Source organism: Poeciliopsis prolifica, unplaced genomic scaffold (assembly GCF_027474105.1).
Source record: "Poeciliopsis prolifica strain line A6 unplaced genomic scaffold, Auburn_PproV2 SCAFFOLD033, whole genome shotgun sequence".
NCBI lineage: Eukaryota > Metazoa > Chordata > Actinopteri > Cyprinodontiformes > Poeciliidae > Poeciliopsis > Poeciliopsis prolifica.
In genome coordinates this window covers 4,411,468-4,427,342 of record NW_026562408.1, presented here as the reverse complement: position 1 = coordinate 4,427,342, position 15,875 = coordinate 4,411,468, and the positions used below count along the sequence as shown (strand labels likewise).

The 15,875-nt window shown below is 40.0% G+C and overlaps 2 protein-coding genes across 4 annotated transcripts; one reads left to right on the top strand and one right to left on the bottom strand.

The window, feature by feature from the left end:
• Positions 1-25: 25 nt before the first annotated feature.
• On the bottom strand, positions 26-7,871 carry LOC129373469 (F-box only protein 40-like). 3 transcript variants are annotated; one of them, XM_055051416.1, is made up of 10 exons: positions 7,776-7,871; positions 7,583-7,630; positions 6,392-6,649; positions 6,097-6,301; positions 5,120-5,592; positions 4,348-4,527; positions 3,719-3,960; positions 2,987-3,118; positions 2,091-2,364; positions 26-976 (listed from the first exon to the last, which is right to left on the bottom strand). In XM_055051416.1, exons 2-10 carry the CDS (start codon positions 7,583-7,585, stop codon positions 773-775), a joined length of 1,971 nt encoding a protein of 656 aa, XP_054907391.1. In that variant the 5' UTR covers positions 7,586-7,630; positions 7,776-7,871; the 3' UTR covers positions 26-772. The 3 variants fall into 3 exon arrangements, with proteins under 3 accessions (XP_054907391.1, XP_054907389.1, XP_054907390.1); XM_055051414.1 differs by having other exon boundaries at positions 6,097-6,649; XM_055051415.1 differs by having other exon boundaries at positions 6,097-6,649; positions 7,772-7,828.
• A 374-nt stretch (positions 7,872-8,245) lies between these two features.
• fbxo40.1 (F-box protein 40, tandem duplicate 1) lies at positions 8,246-15,706 on the top strand. The gene is made up of 7 exons (XM_055051413.1): positions 8,246-8,330; positions 9,071-9,092; positions 9,631-10,782; positions 13,160-13,446; positions 14,044-14,175; positions 14,767-15,052; positions 15,265-15,706. Exons 2-7 carry the CDS (start codon positions 9,090-9,092, stop codon positions 15,481-15,483), a joined length of 2,079 nt encoding a protein of 692 aa, XP_054907388.1. The 5' UTR covers positions 8,246-8,330; positions 9,071-9,089; the 3' UTR covers positions 15,484-15,706.
• Positions 15,707-15,875: the final 169 nt, after the last annotated feature.

Genomic DNA, 15,875 nt, shown 5'->3' with positions numbered 1-15,875 from the left:
GCCACCAAGAAGGAAGAGACGGAGAACCAGGAGGAGGGGCTTTATTATGCAGACATGAATCTGATTTTGGTTTGAAAACATGTTGGACAGTTTTAAAGAAAAGGTCTTTTTATTTTTAAGATTTCAAACAAAACATTATAGCTTTTTACTACGCACAAATACCCATAAAAATCACTCATGTCTGAACATAAAATATCAAATTACAACAGCTTCAACTCCTCTGGGAAGATTTTCCACAGTGTTTCTGACCATTTTTCCAGAGATGTATTTATGAGGTCAGACACTGATGTTGGACAAGCAGGCCTCACTCACATTTCCATTCTTTTTCATCGCATAAAGGTTTTATTGGGTAGAGGTCAGGACTCTGCCAACGTCTTCTAAACTAAACTAAACTCACTCATCCATGTTCTTTGTGGAACAGGAAGTGGAAACTATTCCCACATATTCTGGATCAATAAACTGACAAAAACATCTTGTTGTGAGAGCTGAAATCCTACTCCTCAATTCACTGAGTTCCTCAACGTGGAACATTCTGCCACAGAAAGAAAACACTAAAACTACCATGACTTACAGAAAACATAGAAAACATAGCACTAAATTAATAATGTCTACATCTATAGGTCTCATTTAATTGATGGAAATCCAGCCTTGTGCATAAGGGTTCAGAGATTCTCACATGCCAAACCTAAAACATATCTTAGATGCAATACTACATTTGAACATAAATCAGTTTAAGTTAAACACAACAAGCAGAGGTTCTTCTTCACTGTTGTCATCTTTGTCCTGTAAAGTGAGTGAGGAGACTCTGACCCTTCGGACTCTTCTGCTGATTTCCAGTCATGAAGGGGAGGGCAACTCGTTCCTTCTGCTCTGTTTTCTGGTAGAAAGGACAGACTTTGAGATGAGCAGAAATCGGAGGTATGTCAGCCATGTTCCATGAATCCACTGCAGAGAACAGATGACTGAACTCCCACACCTGGAGAGGAAGAAGCAGCGTTATGAGGACACCAGCTGTGTTTCTATTACAAAAGTGTTTGTCACTATTCTGCTATATTTCAGAAAACACAATTTTCCAACTGAGCTTCTTAAAGAGACAGAGACCCAATTTCAAAGCGTTCAATAGCGAATTCAGATTTCTTTTTAGTAATGCTTCATATACCATTTTATAACAACTGAAGCAAATAGTGTTTCCCTTAAACAAGAAATGCAATGAAAATCACATTTGAATTAGCTTGTTCACACTTTAAGTCACTAGAAATTATGTCAGTGAAGGACGTAAACAGTTACATGAGATTATATTCATAATTCAGCCGTGATGTTCATCATTTATCAGCTCATCAGAGGAAACATGGCGTCTAGTTGGGAGCGGCTGCATGCAGCATTTAGGTGAAATTGTAGTTGCCGATTTTACACATTCAACTTTTGACTGAACTGTGAGAGATCTGGTGAAACCAGATGCACATTGTCTGAAAACAAGTAAAAAAAACAAACGATCCTCCTCCTACTTCCTGTCGTCTTCTTTGTCGTTTTCACCAGTAGTATAGATGTGAAAAAAGTGTTTCCAGTACAAGTTTCCATTCTATACGACTGAAAAACCACCTCATGTTAGCGTAAAAACCTTTTATTGAAAAGCAAAAGTTTTTTTTTTAAATCAGCATGTTTCCATTTAGCAAATTTATTTTCATAATTTCAATTTGTGCAACTGTTTGGTTTATGGAAGCGCAGCTACTGACAGCAGCTTGTGGTGGACTGGATGGTTTGATCTAAATTAAAGATCTGCTGTTGCTGTGTCAACCTTCCAGAGGTCTCAAGTTCTGGTTCTGGTTCTGGTCTGCTCTGCATCCTCAGAACCAGAACCGAATCTGGAACAAACCTCCAGAAAACTACAAAACATCTGAAACACTGAGTTCCTTTAAATCTGGACTAAAAACCCAGCTGGTTAGAATTGCTTTTGAAACACAATAAATAAAACAATCAACATGCTGATGTAATGTTTCAGTTTCTGCCTTTGTGTTTTATGTATATAGCTTTACATAGTGCGATATAATAGCACTATGTAAAACACTTTGAACTGCAGGTTTTCTTCTCACAGGTTTGGACGTCCACCTGGCTCTCCCATGTAAGGAGCTCGACCTCTCCCAGCGGAGCGTCACCATCCCTCTGTCCTGCAGCAGGGAGGAGCAGACCTGCCTCATGAGGCGGGACGCCAGGGCCAGCTGGGACAGGGACTGGCTGTCCAGGAAGCCGGCCATGTGGCACAGCACCTCGTAGGGCAGCGAGCTCAGCCGGTCCTCCCCGTCTCCAGCTTGGCCGTCCAGAGAGGGAAGAACATCTGGACGCAAGTTGAAACATCTCAACTGCTGACTGTGAGAAGCAAAGAAAACAGGTTGTCCAGTAGCACGCTGAGGTTTTATATAACCTTTGAACTTTTACAGATTTGTCACATTAAAATGGCAATATTATGTAAAATCAACTTTTTAAGCTTTGTAGCATGTTTTCTCATGATTCTTTCATCCATGTCTTCATGGCAACAATTCAGCTGCTCTCACAAAGCGCTGTCTAAACTCCTCCCCCATTGAGCTCCTCTAGACTAGCCAGCAGCAATTAGCAAACAGAACCCCTCATCATATGAATTATTTCAGTCCAACACTCAGAGCTTCTTAAAGAGACAGAGACCCAATTTCAAAGCGTTCAATAGCGAATTCAGAATTCTTTTTAGTAATGCTTCATGTACCATTTTATAACAACTGAAGCAAATATAATTACTTGATTGTGCTATATAATAGCATTATGTGCTTAAAAATACATAATACTAGTGTGGCATGCATTCAGCCACAATTAACCTGATACTGTTTAGTGAAACCAAGTACATTCAAAGATCAGCAGACTTTTAAGTAGAACAAAAACTTCAAGACAGAAAGTCAAAAATTATATAAAATATATACCTGCAATCATTTACGAATATTTAAAAGCGAGGTTTTCTCACTTGTAGGTGACGGTGGCTTTATGTGTGGAGGGATGAAACCTCCTCTGCCTGTAGGTGCATCCCAGGTACGCCAGGGGGCACTGCTGTTCAAACCATTCACTCAGACACATCTGGATGTCACTGTGCACATTCCTGTATAGACATAAACACACCGGATATGCGCATCCACATCTGAACAGCTACATCTCAGCAGCTAAAAAAAGCTAAAAAAGCAGCACCACTTCAGCATATTTAGGCTCAAGTAAAAGTAAAACGTAGCTGTCCAAAAAGTTACTTTGGTAAAAGTGAAAAATTATTTGGTAAAACTGCGACTCAAGTACTGAGTAAAAATTTACTTCAATAAAATACTTAGAAACGTTCACAAAAACAGCAGGTGTGTGTCTGGTGAATCTTTGGCTAAAACATGTTTGTTTTTCATTCAGTGGGTAGAAAATCCAGAAATGTTACTCCAAAATAGAAAAACCTCAATGTACAATTAATCACATATAAAGTACAGCATAGTAAAATATACTCCTCAACATAAATTTTTTCCACAAAAAGTCCTTCTAGGGAGCACCTTTTTGTGGTAGTAACAACTTGACAGTCTTTAAAAAATTTAACAGGGACATTACATTGAGCTGAAACCAGATTTATACACTGAATATTTTAGTTTTTTTCTCACATTAAGTCAAATTTATGTCTCCAGTAAACGTAACTAGTTACAACCCAACTCTTCATCCTAGTACAACGCACCTGAAGTGTGTGGCGAACTCTCTGCGGTGGAAGGTGTGACCGCACAGGAACGTGAACGCGCAGCTGGCTCTGTTGTTCCTGCTGTTTACGGTTTCCGCCTGAAGCTGCAGGAGAAGCTTCAGCGGCCGGTCGGCCATCACGTCCGCCAAGGTCGTCCTCTGCTTGAAGGGTGTTGAGCGGAAAGAGTGCGTCTGCGTGCCAAAGTCCACATACAGCCCGTCTGCTGCCTTTGTCTCACTGATCTGGAAAAATAAGACAATTTATTGAAGTCAGTGGTTATTGTGTTCAACAGCTCAATCAAAATGATCAGAAATGGATAGAAAGTAGCTACATTTACTCAGTTGCATTTACTTGAATAACTACAATGTACTTTTTACTCTTAAGTAAAACCTCTGGACATGAAGCCACAGATGTTTTCTGTCTGGTGAATTTTTGGTTAAAACATGTAAGAATTTTACTCATGTAAGAGCAGCAATAATCATTAATATTACTCAAGTTAAAGTAGTAAAAATACTCCCAAAAGAACATTTTTGTCAAAAAAAAAAAAACGTTACTTAGGTAAATGTACCTAGTCTCTGCCCAGCTCTGGTCATATTAAATTCTCCATCCACCTCTGAACATTTTTGTACCTTGTGACCCATGACTGCCATCTCAGCGTAGCCCAGCAGAGTTGCTTCAGCTTCGTCTACAAACCAGTTCTCCTCGCCGGCGCCCAGGTCTGATGTGTCCACGCTTCGATGTTCAGTCTGCACCCGGGCAGCCGTCTCGTTGAGATGAACCCGCCTCTTATGACGATAACTTACAGGCACCTTTCAGGAAAAAAGAATAGCTCCTTGCATTTTACAAGAGAAATGAGATCAGTGGAGAAGCCTGTGAGTGAAACCGGAGTAAGAGGTGAAAAGTAACACTACTGATCATTAACGGCAGTTTTCTTGCTTTGGCTGATGTTGGTAAGCTTTGGGAGAATCAGCATTTTTAAACAGCCTTCGAGGCGATCGGTAACTTTATCTAAATTTGGAGTTTTCAGAAACAGCAACTGGACATAATTTAATTCTCAATGATTTTATTTCGACTGCACTTGTGTATTTTTTATAAGTTTTACTTTATCGAGTTATATACAAAGAAATGAATGGAAAAAAGCCAACAGACACACTCCTCTTACATCTATAGCATCAGCCAATGAATTACTATTCAAGTTTATGGAAATTCAAAGATAAAGAAAATTGAAGCTCTAGATTTACATTTATAATTACACCAAACATAAAACTCTGGTTTGGGGTTAATTGACACGTTTTTCTGTCAGGATGTGGAGCCTGCAGCTTTTTTGTAGTTTGAGAAACACTGCTGTGCAGAATAGTTGTTCTTTGTTCTGTGTGAATTTGCCAAACTTGAACTCGTCACCTTGAAAGAGTGCAGCGTCTGGACTGGGATGGGCTCCAGACTGCCGTAGACAAAGTCTTTCTCCCTGGAAGTGCAGGCCTCAATCTGCCCGAAGGCCAGCAGCATGCGACCGTTATGCACCAGGTACATGGTGTACTCCTGAGGGGTGAGCTCCTGCCCCAGCCGCTCCAGAACCCCGTCCTGCCACGGCGCCAGACCCGTCTTACTGGTGTCAGGTGGAGGGCAGCTGCTGGGACCGGTTGTGTCCTGCCGCCCCTGTTCTGGTGTTTTCTGGCTTCTTCTGTCGTCTGCTAGTTTTTGGTTTTGTTTTGGATTTTCCAAATTCTCCTGAGCGACAGCGCAGGCGCCTCTCTCCATGCTGAACATCATCTCAAACAGATTGTACTTCTCCATGTTGATCACTGCAGGCTGTGCAACACTCTGAGCAGTTTCTTCTGCAGCAGGATTTTCAGACATTCTGCTTGCAGGAAGAGCTGCAGAGGGAAACAGTTGCAACACGTTAAAATAAGAAGTTTTTCTGTGTTTTTGTGCTTCAGTTTGTATCTCTACTGCAGAGGTGTTAATTTCATTTTGGGCCATATTAAAAACCTGAATGTTCTTAAAGGGGCGGTTTTAAAGTGATATAAAACAGCTCATTCTGAAAGGAGTTCAAAATAAACCAACGAGAATCTCATTATCTGAGAGGAATTTTGTGTAAAAGATGTACTGAACATGTTTCGTGGCTCACAGACCAGGGGCCGGCATCCTGCATGCTTTCCCTGCTTCACAGCCGGCGCTGTAGCCATCATTTGATGGATCAAATTATCCATCTTCCCAGTGCCTAAGAAGAACAGCGACATGATGAAAAGGTTCCACCAGAGGGAGAACTAAAGCATGAAGGATGCCGGGCCTCACCGACTCTCCACTGCCAAAGAGCTTTCCAAATTTAAGAAGAAGTTTATTTTTATGTTTTAGAACCAAGCCGCATTTTGGCCAACCTTCAGTAGGGTTTTGGTCTTGAACACCTCCCACTGCGACCTCCTCTCCGCTCTCCTCCTTTGTGTCCTCCACTTCTTCTTGCTCCATAAGCTCTGGATACAGAGGCTTCATTTTGAGGCGGGCGTAAAGGTCTGACTGGTCAACTAAAGCCATAGCAACATCCAAAGCCTCTCCGTGCGTCTCTCTTTCCTTCATCATGTTGTCCTGCATAGCGTTGAAGTTATTTGGGTTTGTGTCATCCACTGGCCAGCGCAGCCACTCCATGGAGCAGCAAACCACGCTGGCCGGACACACCTGCAGGTGAGCCGCCCGCGAGGAGCGGGGCAGCTGGACCGGGCAGCCGTAGTCTGCGTTGAGGCACGGCACCCTCACATTGGGGCACAGCAGCAGGTGATCCTCCTCTTTGCACAGGTGGAAAACCGCTCCGCAAAGCAGACGGCAGGGAACCAGAGCGCAGCTGGCAGAAGGCTCCACCCGAGCCCTGCAGCGCCGGCTGTAGCAGGAGTCACAGTGGAGATGCTGCCGGACCCTGGAGCCGCGAGAACGATGACTCTGAGACGATTACACAGAGAACAGCAGACCCAGGAGTTACTGCTTACCTTCACTCAGTTACACTGACTAGAGAAACTTTTTATGAAGTATTTCTACTCTTACACCAGTAAAATTTCTGGGTTCTCAACTAACTGAATTTTTTAACCAAAAATTTAAGACACAGACAAAAAATGACAGTTTTTGTTCAAGTTTAATACATTTTTTATTGAAAGAATCTTATTTGAAAACATTTTCTCTTGCCACATTTTGTTATTGTTTGTTTTTTGTATGAATTATTGTCATTTTTGTCCTTAAAATACCAAAAATGTCCACTTAACTTTATATTTTGGTCCATCTGATGTTGTAGAAAACGTAGCTCTACTTTATTGAGCTGAAACAAAGTTCTGAACTTAAGTAATGAATGAGATAAATAAATGCGTAAAAAGAAAAAAATGAAGCATAGAAAGAGTTGTAAAGACAGCAGTGTGGTTATTTATTTTAAGGTTTTGAAATAAGTACGATACATGCAATACTGGTCAGAAGAGCAATATTAATATCCAGTATTGATGCTGCAAATAATTAGTGAAATCTGCACAGTTTTCCCTTTTCCAGCCTGAAGTCTTAGATAATATTTACATTTTTACAGATTCAAAATGAGATCCAAGTTTACCCTAACTACTTTCATCTTGCATGAGATTCATCTAAAGTCCAAATTTTCTGACGTAATAAACTTAAAAAACATAAAAAGTTCTGTATTGTGAGGTCAATAATTTCTTTAATTAGAAATAAAATTTTAGTGAATTGCCATTAACTTTTAATTTACTTAAAAGTTTTTAAGAAACTTTTGAGTAAAACTTTAAAAAAAATTTTTTAAGTAAATTAAAATAAAAAAAAAAGTCTGCTGTAGAGGAATCAAAGTCAGAGATCAGTGTTATTATTTAAGCTTTAACTCACCATCTTTAAATGTGGCGTCTGCAGGTTTCTGAATATGAAGCTGCAGATCTGTGTAAACAAGAAGACTCCATTACTCTCCGTCTGTCTGTCAGTGCAACCGACTTATAACAAGATAAATATGAACAGATAATTTCACATTATGTTTCTGCAGCAAAAGAATAAAAGGACATGATTAAATGAAGCTGTTACCTACTGAATGAGCTGAGAAGAAAACAGGCAGCCCAGCTTTTAAAGAGCAAAAGTGTGTTTTATTGTGTGTTTGTGTGTGTGTTGCTGTTATAAATAGAGCAGAGTCCTGGCTGAGAAATGTTACACAGGTGGTCAGAAGCGATATTTAGGTTACAAGTCCTCTCGACCTCTTAAATCAGGAAATATATTCATATTTATTATCTTTTCCTGCTTCATCATAAATATTATTTATTAGTAAAATTTGATCCTTCAGTTGATATTTACAAGTGTAATATTTAATCCAATATATCACTTCCTGTGTGTGTTATTGGTTGCATTTATTGTCACAGGTCATAAAACGTTTGTTCACGTTAATTCAGACGGATGAAGGTTTTAAAAAGGTTGTAAATTTTAAACGATCTGCTGCAGCGTGACGCTGGTTGGGGTGGAGAGTATTTCTCCTTGGGAAGCTGCTCGCTGCTCCTTGGCTAATTTTAACCTGCCAGTTCAAATCGCAGTCCTGATAGAGACGTTATGAAACCAAGGAGAAAACAAAACGACACGTCTGGCCAGCGATTTGGTAAATCACCTGAGTTTTTCAGTTTGCTTAAATTTCAAGATGTCGAGGGTTGAGCAGCTAATTTAAGAGTAGATAAAGATATTAACTGGCTCTAGTGTTTGTATGGAGATCTGTACTTTAGCCTGAGCAGCAGTCATTGTTTCAATTTCCCATTTCAATTGTATGAAAACAAAGAGCGCTGAATCAGAATGTCAAAATTCTTTCATGGATTTTTATTTTAATATTCAGAAGTAAATGGGCAAAAATCTGATTCGAATATTATGACACGTATTAAACGCAGCTATATTTAAAATCTAATACAAAACCTGGATAATGGTTCTTAATTTTTCTGCAAAGGTGTTATTTTTAACACCGTTTGGGTTTAACTGAGTTGTAACAGCAGAATGGAGTCTTTCCTGTCCACTGTCGCCACATACTTGCTGAGAATGAAGGATAATTGCAAAAACCAAAATGGCTTCCTTAGAACAATATTTACTATTTGGCCCCATAAACTGAATTTGTTGCACTGCTTTTTTTTTTATTCAGTGTTTATATCTTTAAACGTACTTGTCTTATTTTCAAACGTTGTACTCTTCAGTCAGATTGATGTAATTATCTGATTTATTTGAACAAATTTGGCTTTATTTTTTTAAAGACAAACCCAAACAGGCTGAGGGAGTTTTGAGCTTCATGACACCATGTTCAGAGTCATGTCAGAAATGAAATTAAAGTACTAAACTCACTTGTTTTTTCTCTTTCAGGATAGAAAAATCAGTGAAAATGGTGAGTAACAAGCGTTTTGTCAAGCATCGGTACAGAGCCAAGTCATAATTATTAGAAAACTTATATAGTGACTCACACATTTGCATTAGATTCACCCATAAACTATACAAACAGTAACACTACTTAACATATTTTTACTCCAGTAAAAGTAAAAAGTATTTGGTAAAAGGTCTACCCAGTTACTGTGTAACTGATCAATTTATCAATCATTGAATACTTAAAAATTACATAATCAAATCATCAAAATATGAAGCTAAATGGAAATTTCAGTATTTCAAGGACTAAAATGATAATAATTCATATATGTAAAAAAATATACAACAAAAATCAGGCTAAATAAAAGCTTAAACTTGAACAAAAACTGTCATTTTTTGTCTGTGTCTTAAATTTTTGGTTAAAAAATTCAGTTAGTTGAGAACCCAGAAATTTTACTGGTGTAAGAGTAGAAATACTTCATAAAAAGTTTCTCTAGTCAGTGTAACTGAGTGAAGGTAAGCAGTAACTCCTGGGTCTGCTGTTCTCTGTGTAATCGTCTCAGAGTCATCGTTCTCGCGGCTCCAGGGTCCGGCAGCATCTCCACTGTGACTCCTGCTACAGCCGGCGCTGCAGGGCTCGGGTGGAGCCTTCTGCCAGCTGCGCTCTGGTTCCCTGCCGTCTGCTTTGCGGAGCGGTTTTCCACCTGTGCAAAGAGGAGGATCACCTGCTGCTGTGCCCCAATGTGAGGGTGCCGTGCCTCAACGCAGACTACGGCTGCCCGGTCCAGCTGCCCCGCTCCTCGCGGGCGGCTCACCTGCAGGTGTGTCCGGCCAGCGTGGTTTGCTGCTCCATGGAGTGGAACCGTTGGCCTTCCAACGTCGCCTGTTCCCAGCCGCACACCGAGCTGTTAGAAAACCTGCTCAGGGAACGAGAGAGGTCTGGGTGTCTGGACCTGGCCATGGCTCTGCAAGACCAGGACGCTCTGTTTCACTCCATCAAGATGAAGAAACTGTTCCCGGAGCTGATCCAGACCGCAGAGGAGGAGGCGAGGGAAGAACGGAGGCTGGAGGAGGAGATGAAGAAGGAGAAGGAGAAGAAGAAACGGGCTCTCATGGAGAAGGAGGCAGCAGAGAGAGCAGCTGCAAAAGAAGCAAGGGACAAAATCTGGGAAGCAGTTAACATGATTAATGTGGATTTCCCTAGTGAAAAACAAAATGAGGATGAAGAGGAATATGAAGAAAATGAGCCGATGTTGTCTCAAGCGGAGAGGGAGGCCATAGCCAGAGGATCAGAAGTGGATGCTGATCTGTTGGAGAACTACAACGCCTGGGAGCGCATGTTCAGCATGGAGATGGGAGGCTGCAGGGAAACCGAGGGCATGGCTGCTGCAGGCAGAGGTCAGGCGAGAGGAAGAGGGAAAAGCCTTGGTTCACTGAAGGAGGAGGAGGAGGCAACCTGTGCTGGCGCAGCAGCATCCACCAGCAGTGCATGCTCCTCTTCTCTTACTGGGAAACCCAAAAAGAAGAGCTTTGTGTATGGAAAACTGGAGCCGATGAAAATCATCACTGTGCGCACTTTTAAAATCCCGACCAGCTTCACAGCCAGGCAGAGCCGCATCCGTAATCCGGGTTTCTACAAGAGAGAAAACGAAGCGGTGGACACCAGCGACCTGGGTGTGGCGCCAGGCGACATGCCAGTGTGGGAGGAGATTCAGGTGAGTTGACCTCTGTGTCATCATCTGATAGGAAAGGTCTTTTAAATGTGCAAAATGATTGAGAACGCTCAAATGATTACAATCTGATACACTGCAAAACCACAAAATCTTGAAAAATATGTTTTTTATTTTGTTTCTTGTGAAAATATCTTAGTTAACTTGAGATAAGAAAAACAAACTTACAAGTATCTTGTCAGCAAGAAATATGAGCTTGTTTTAAGTAAATAATTCCTTAAAATTGATGAAAAAGATCTGCAGTAGTTCCATCAATGGATTAATTGCTGAAAAGTTACTTGTGAGTTAGTTTTGTCTTATTTTAAGTGTACTATTTACACTAGGAAGTAGACAAATTTACTTGGTGAGATTTTATGGTTTTTCAGAAGATTGTAAACACACTAAAGCATTTTGCAGACATGTCAATCTAATGTAACCGGATCCTTTCTGCGTTGTGCTGGTTTTCTTAAGTGATCAGGTTGTGACCCAGTTTGTCTTTAAAAGGATGGTTCCTTGATTAATTCTGACGAGAACAACATACAGAAAACGTGTAGCGGTTCAGGTAAATGACTCATGAAAACTAGTCATTAACCTGAACTTCATTTGAAAATCATTCCTAGAAATTACTTTACCCTTATTTTTATCCGAACGTTACGCGGCTGTTGGCCTTTTTCTTTAAATGTTTGTCCATCTATGGAAAAGTGAACAATATGAGTCGGGTTTTACTCTTTCAGTTCACAGTTCATGAAGTGGGTCTGTCATAGTTTCAGTACCAAACACCTTTCTGTTCACAGAAACAGCCCAACTTCTGCATGTTCTTCAGTTTTACCTTATTTAAGTGACTCCAGAGAAATTTGGGTAATTAATAACAAAACAGCCCAACAGTCACTAATCAAAGTTCAAAAAAGAGCAATTAGAACCAGGATCAGACTAACCAAAAGTAAAATAGTATTTGGTTAAAAGTCTACTGAATTATTGAGTAACTGATCATATTCTCAGATGAGTACCCTTCAAATTTTTAAAAAAATATATTTTGAAAAAGTACACAAATGAGTTTAATTTACCGGTGGTGAACATTTTCTGTCTCTGCTACAGATGATCTGCTGACAACAAGCTTGTAAATAAAAGAAAACAAGGTGTTAAAGTGAAAACCAGTGAAACCAGTTAAACAGTTCATTGTATATTTCTTCAGATTTTGCTGTTAGTTTATTTCAGACAGGAAATGGACAGAGTCCTGACCTCTGAGTTGTTCTTCTGACAGATGATCCAATCTGGGCTTGGAGGCTGATGACAGGAAACATTGTTCCTCAGGTTCCTCATCCTCTGTAATTTATTAAAACTCTTTACATATATTCTGGGTCGTTTGACCCACAAAGTTAGGTTTATGGTTAGCATAAGTTTATCCATAAACTTCTGATTAAAAAAAGGACAATCAATCCTTCAGAAATATATTTTCTTTATTTGTAATTTGTTTACATAAATATAAGTCAGCAGATCTTAATTAAATGTTCAGTTTGGTTTTAGTTTCAATACAAATCTTGAACTTCCTGTCGTTCTGATGTTTTTGAACTAACTAAACTTTATTTCCTGGTCAGGATTTAGCGCTTTGCTGATCGTTATTCACTTCAGCTGTGAAACAAAGACGCTCGGCCTTCAGTGAAACCAGTCAGATCCATTTTTCTGTCGACAGCAGCTCTGCATCCTGGGATGATTACAGCCAATTTATATCTGAGGGTCATACTGGTTGAGTCCAGTATGGTGTATCTGGTGAGGCAGGCACCAACAAATTGTTTTGCAGTCCCTCAGAAAGTGGGGGAGATTAAACCTATTTAATTAAATACATATCAAAATGTGTTCTTTAGTACTTTTACTGGAATAAGACAGTACAACCTGTACTTTTAATAAAATGATTTTTCATACTAGCATCTGTACGTCTAGTTCAGGAGAGAAAGTGACTTTTCAGACTTTTGACACCTCTGTTTGAAATGTATGGACAAGCTCAAAATTAAATACTTATTTGGGAGAGAATTAAATATTTATTCAGAATATTTAGTTTGAAAACTAAATAATTAGCTTCCCAACTACTACCCAAATGGAAGCGATGACCAACTTTCTGTAGTTAGGTTGGTCTCTCAGCTTCATCCTCAGGACTGACTGAAACTCAACAGACAGGCCTGGAAACACAGGCAGAAAAAAAAACAAAAAACTAGTAAAGTTCACATTACAAAGTCAGAACTTTGTATTCCAAACCCAGAACATTCCAGTTGTTCCACATATCGGGTTAAGAACGAACCGGAAAAGGGCCTTTCAGTCATTTCAAATTAAAGGCAGGTGTGGATGACTTTTCAAAATTTATACCTTTTGGGTTTGACTTTCCTTGCAGGCCTCCCTGCTGTGCTCCCTGGAGAGGGAGCGAAGGGGTCACCTCATTGCCGAGAGCACGTCCTCGGACAGCCTGCTGACGGATGAAGGCACGCAGACCTACAGCTTCCTGTCCGCTCCTTTCCGCAGGAACACGTCGCTGGCTGACCTGATGGCTGGAAAACCGCTGGAGCTGCACCTGCAGCTGCAGGTGGAGAGCGTCACCAGCCGGCACAACAAGGCCAGCTCGGCCTTCACCTTCATCTGCGGACACACCTTCCAGCGCACGGAATACGGAAAACACTTCAAGTGAGTCTTCTTCATCAGTTTACCGCTTAAAATGAAAAATGTGACTTTTCAGCAGATTTACCAGCCTTTCTATATAGTTTTAGAGGCCCAGTAAGAGTAGAAGTACTTCAACATATTTTTACTCAAGTAAAAGTAATATTACATCCAAGTAATACTCAAGAATAAAAACTCTACTCAAGTACTGAGAAACTGATCTAATTATTAATCATTTAATATTTAAAATGACAATCACATTAAGTTAAGTGCAAATTATGGCATTTTATGATCAAAGGTCACAAAAAATAACAACTTTCAAATTAGTTTCTTCCAATAATAATTAAAAAAAAACTTTTGAAACTTTAACAGAAACTGCAGGTGTGCGTCTGGGTCTGGTGAAGTCTAGTTAAAAAAATTTATTTGTTTATTTAGTGGGTAGAGAATCCAGAAACTTTACTCAAGTAAGAGAAATACTTCAAAAATAAAATTACTAAAATATAAAGTAAAGTAGCAAAAGTTCATTTTCCCCAAAATGTCACTGAAGTAAAAGTAAATATGTAACTAGTTACTCCTCTGATGCTTTCTGTCTATTTGCCTGTGTTGACGGAAATGGCCGTGCAGGAACATCCACAGCGACATCCAGATGTGTGTGAACGGCTGGTTTGAACAGCGGTGCCCCCTAGCGTACATGGGATGTACCTACAGCCAGAGGAGGTTTCGGCCTTCCACATATGAAGCCACCGTCAACTTCAAGTGAGAAAAAAACATTTTTTCGGACAGGTTTATGTAACATTAGGATTATATTAATGTGAACAGAGAGATAAAATGGAAATGAACTCAAACTGCATCACTTGATCATTCGTGTCATTTGTGGTAGAAATCAGTTCCTGAGGTGAGGAAGATGAACATGACAGTGAATAAAACTGTGGAAGTAAAGATACTAAAACACAGTTAAACGGAGCAACACTCCAAGTTTGTTTTTGATGCAGGAATAACATTGTAACATAATGTAAAGCTAAACAAGCCACTCTTAAATAATACGGCCCCATTAAACATGTCATTATTTTAGCTCTGTTACTTTTTAAATAATTATTTTTTCTTTGTTTTGGGCATTATTATCAATTAGGATTACAATACCGTTTAATAGAAACATTGTTAGTGAAAATCTGTGTCTCCACCACAGATTTAAAAAAAAAATCTCACCTCAATCAAAATCCCCAGATTAATAATTCCAGGTAAAATGCTTGTTTCTAAAACATGCAGGATAATCATGAACCTATCATTTCTTCATCCAGACTTCAACATGCAGATAAATATAAACCAAACTGTTTCACCTGCTTTCAGTAAGGAGCTAGGCTGCTTTGGCCTGCATCCGTCCACCCCGTTGTCTCAGCCTGCGGGTGGAGGTCACGCCGAAGGAGAGGAGGACCGGCTGAGCTCGCTGCCCTACGAGGTGCTGTGCCACATGGCCGGCTTCCTGGACAGCCAGTCCCTGTCCCAGCTGGCCCTGGCGTCCCGCCTCATGAGGCAGGTCTGCTCCTCCCTGCTGCAGGACAGAGGGATGGTGACGCTCCGCTGGGAGAGGTCGAGCTCCTCACATGGGAGAGCCAAGTGGAGGGTGACACACAGGGTGAGCTGTTGGAAGTGATGCATTTCTTTACCAGAACAATGGTGGAGCTCGATCTTTTTATGAATTATGTGTCTTATGACATGGTGACAGTTTTAACAAATATGTAAAAAAGATACTTTTTAATAAATTTACACACTGGAGCTTTAGTGAAAAATATTGAGCTTTGAAAACGAACTAAGACAGACTGATAACTTTCACCCTCTGTCCTTCAGGTGTGGCAGTTCAGCTCCCTGTTCTCTCCTGTGGACGCCTGGAGCTTCAGCAACGTCCCGTCCATCGCTGAGCATCTTAAAGTTTGTCCCTACAACAAGGTCGAGTCTAAGACTGAGAAAATTCGCTTGCCTCGTGTTCGAGAAGAAATTAAACCGAAGAAGAGCTGCAAAAGTCCCACGCTGGTCACACTGTTCCAGGAGAAGAGGATCATGATGTAGGAGCTGCTGTTGGACCGCAGTTCAATTAAATTCAGTGATACTTTATTGATCCCAAATGAAGTTAAATAATGCATGTTTTCTCTCTCTTTCCATATCCATTAATTAGAAATGGTACAGAATATAATTCTGATTTTAATGTGGGATAATAATGCAATGTCTTGATGGCACTTTAACAGTTTAAGGAGGAATTGTTGTTTAAGTTTGAAATAAAATAACTGAAGTTTAAAAATTTCTGCTGATTCATTCAGACTTTCACTTGAGGCGACAAATTGAAGATTGACATTCATTCTCATATTATACTTTCAGTAATTTAATGAAAACAAAAATATGGAATCAAAATAAAAAATACATTGGAGAAGGTTTATAGAGTTTGAAAAGTTAAAAATATGGTT

Bases quoted from the DNA above. Each gene is read 5' to 3' on its own strand.
- LOC129373469 (XM_055051414.1), bottom strand. The intron at 3,119-3,718 runs GTGCGTTGTACT...ATGTCTATACAG, and splicing joins GAGTTCGCCACACACTTCAG to GAATGTGCACAGTGACATCC. The intron at 977-2,090 runs GTGAGAAGAAAA...CTTCCTCTCCAG, and splicing joins CCAGGTGGACGTCCAAACCT to GTGTGGGAGTTCAGTCATCT.
- fbxo40.1 (XM_055051413.1), top strand. The intron at 14,176-14,766 runs GTGAGAAAAAAA...ACCTGCTTTCAG, and splicing joins GAAGCCACCGTCAACTTCAA to TAAGGAGCTAGGCTGCTTTG. The intron at 15,053-15,264 runs GTGAGCTGTTGG...TCTGTCCTTCAG, and splicing joins AGTGGAGGGTGACACACAGG to GTGTGGCAGTTCAGCTCCCT.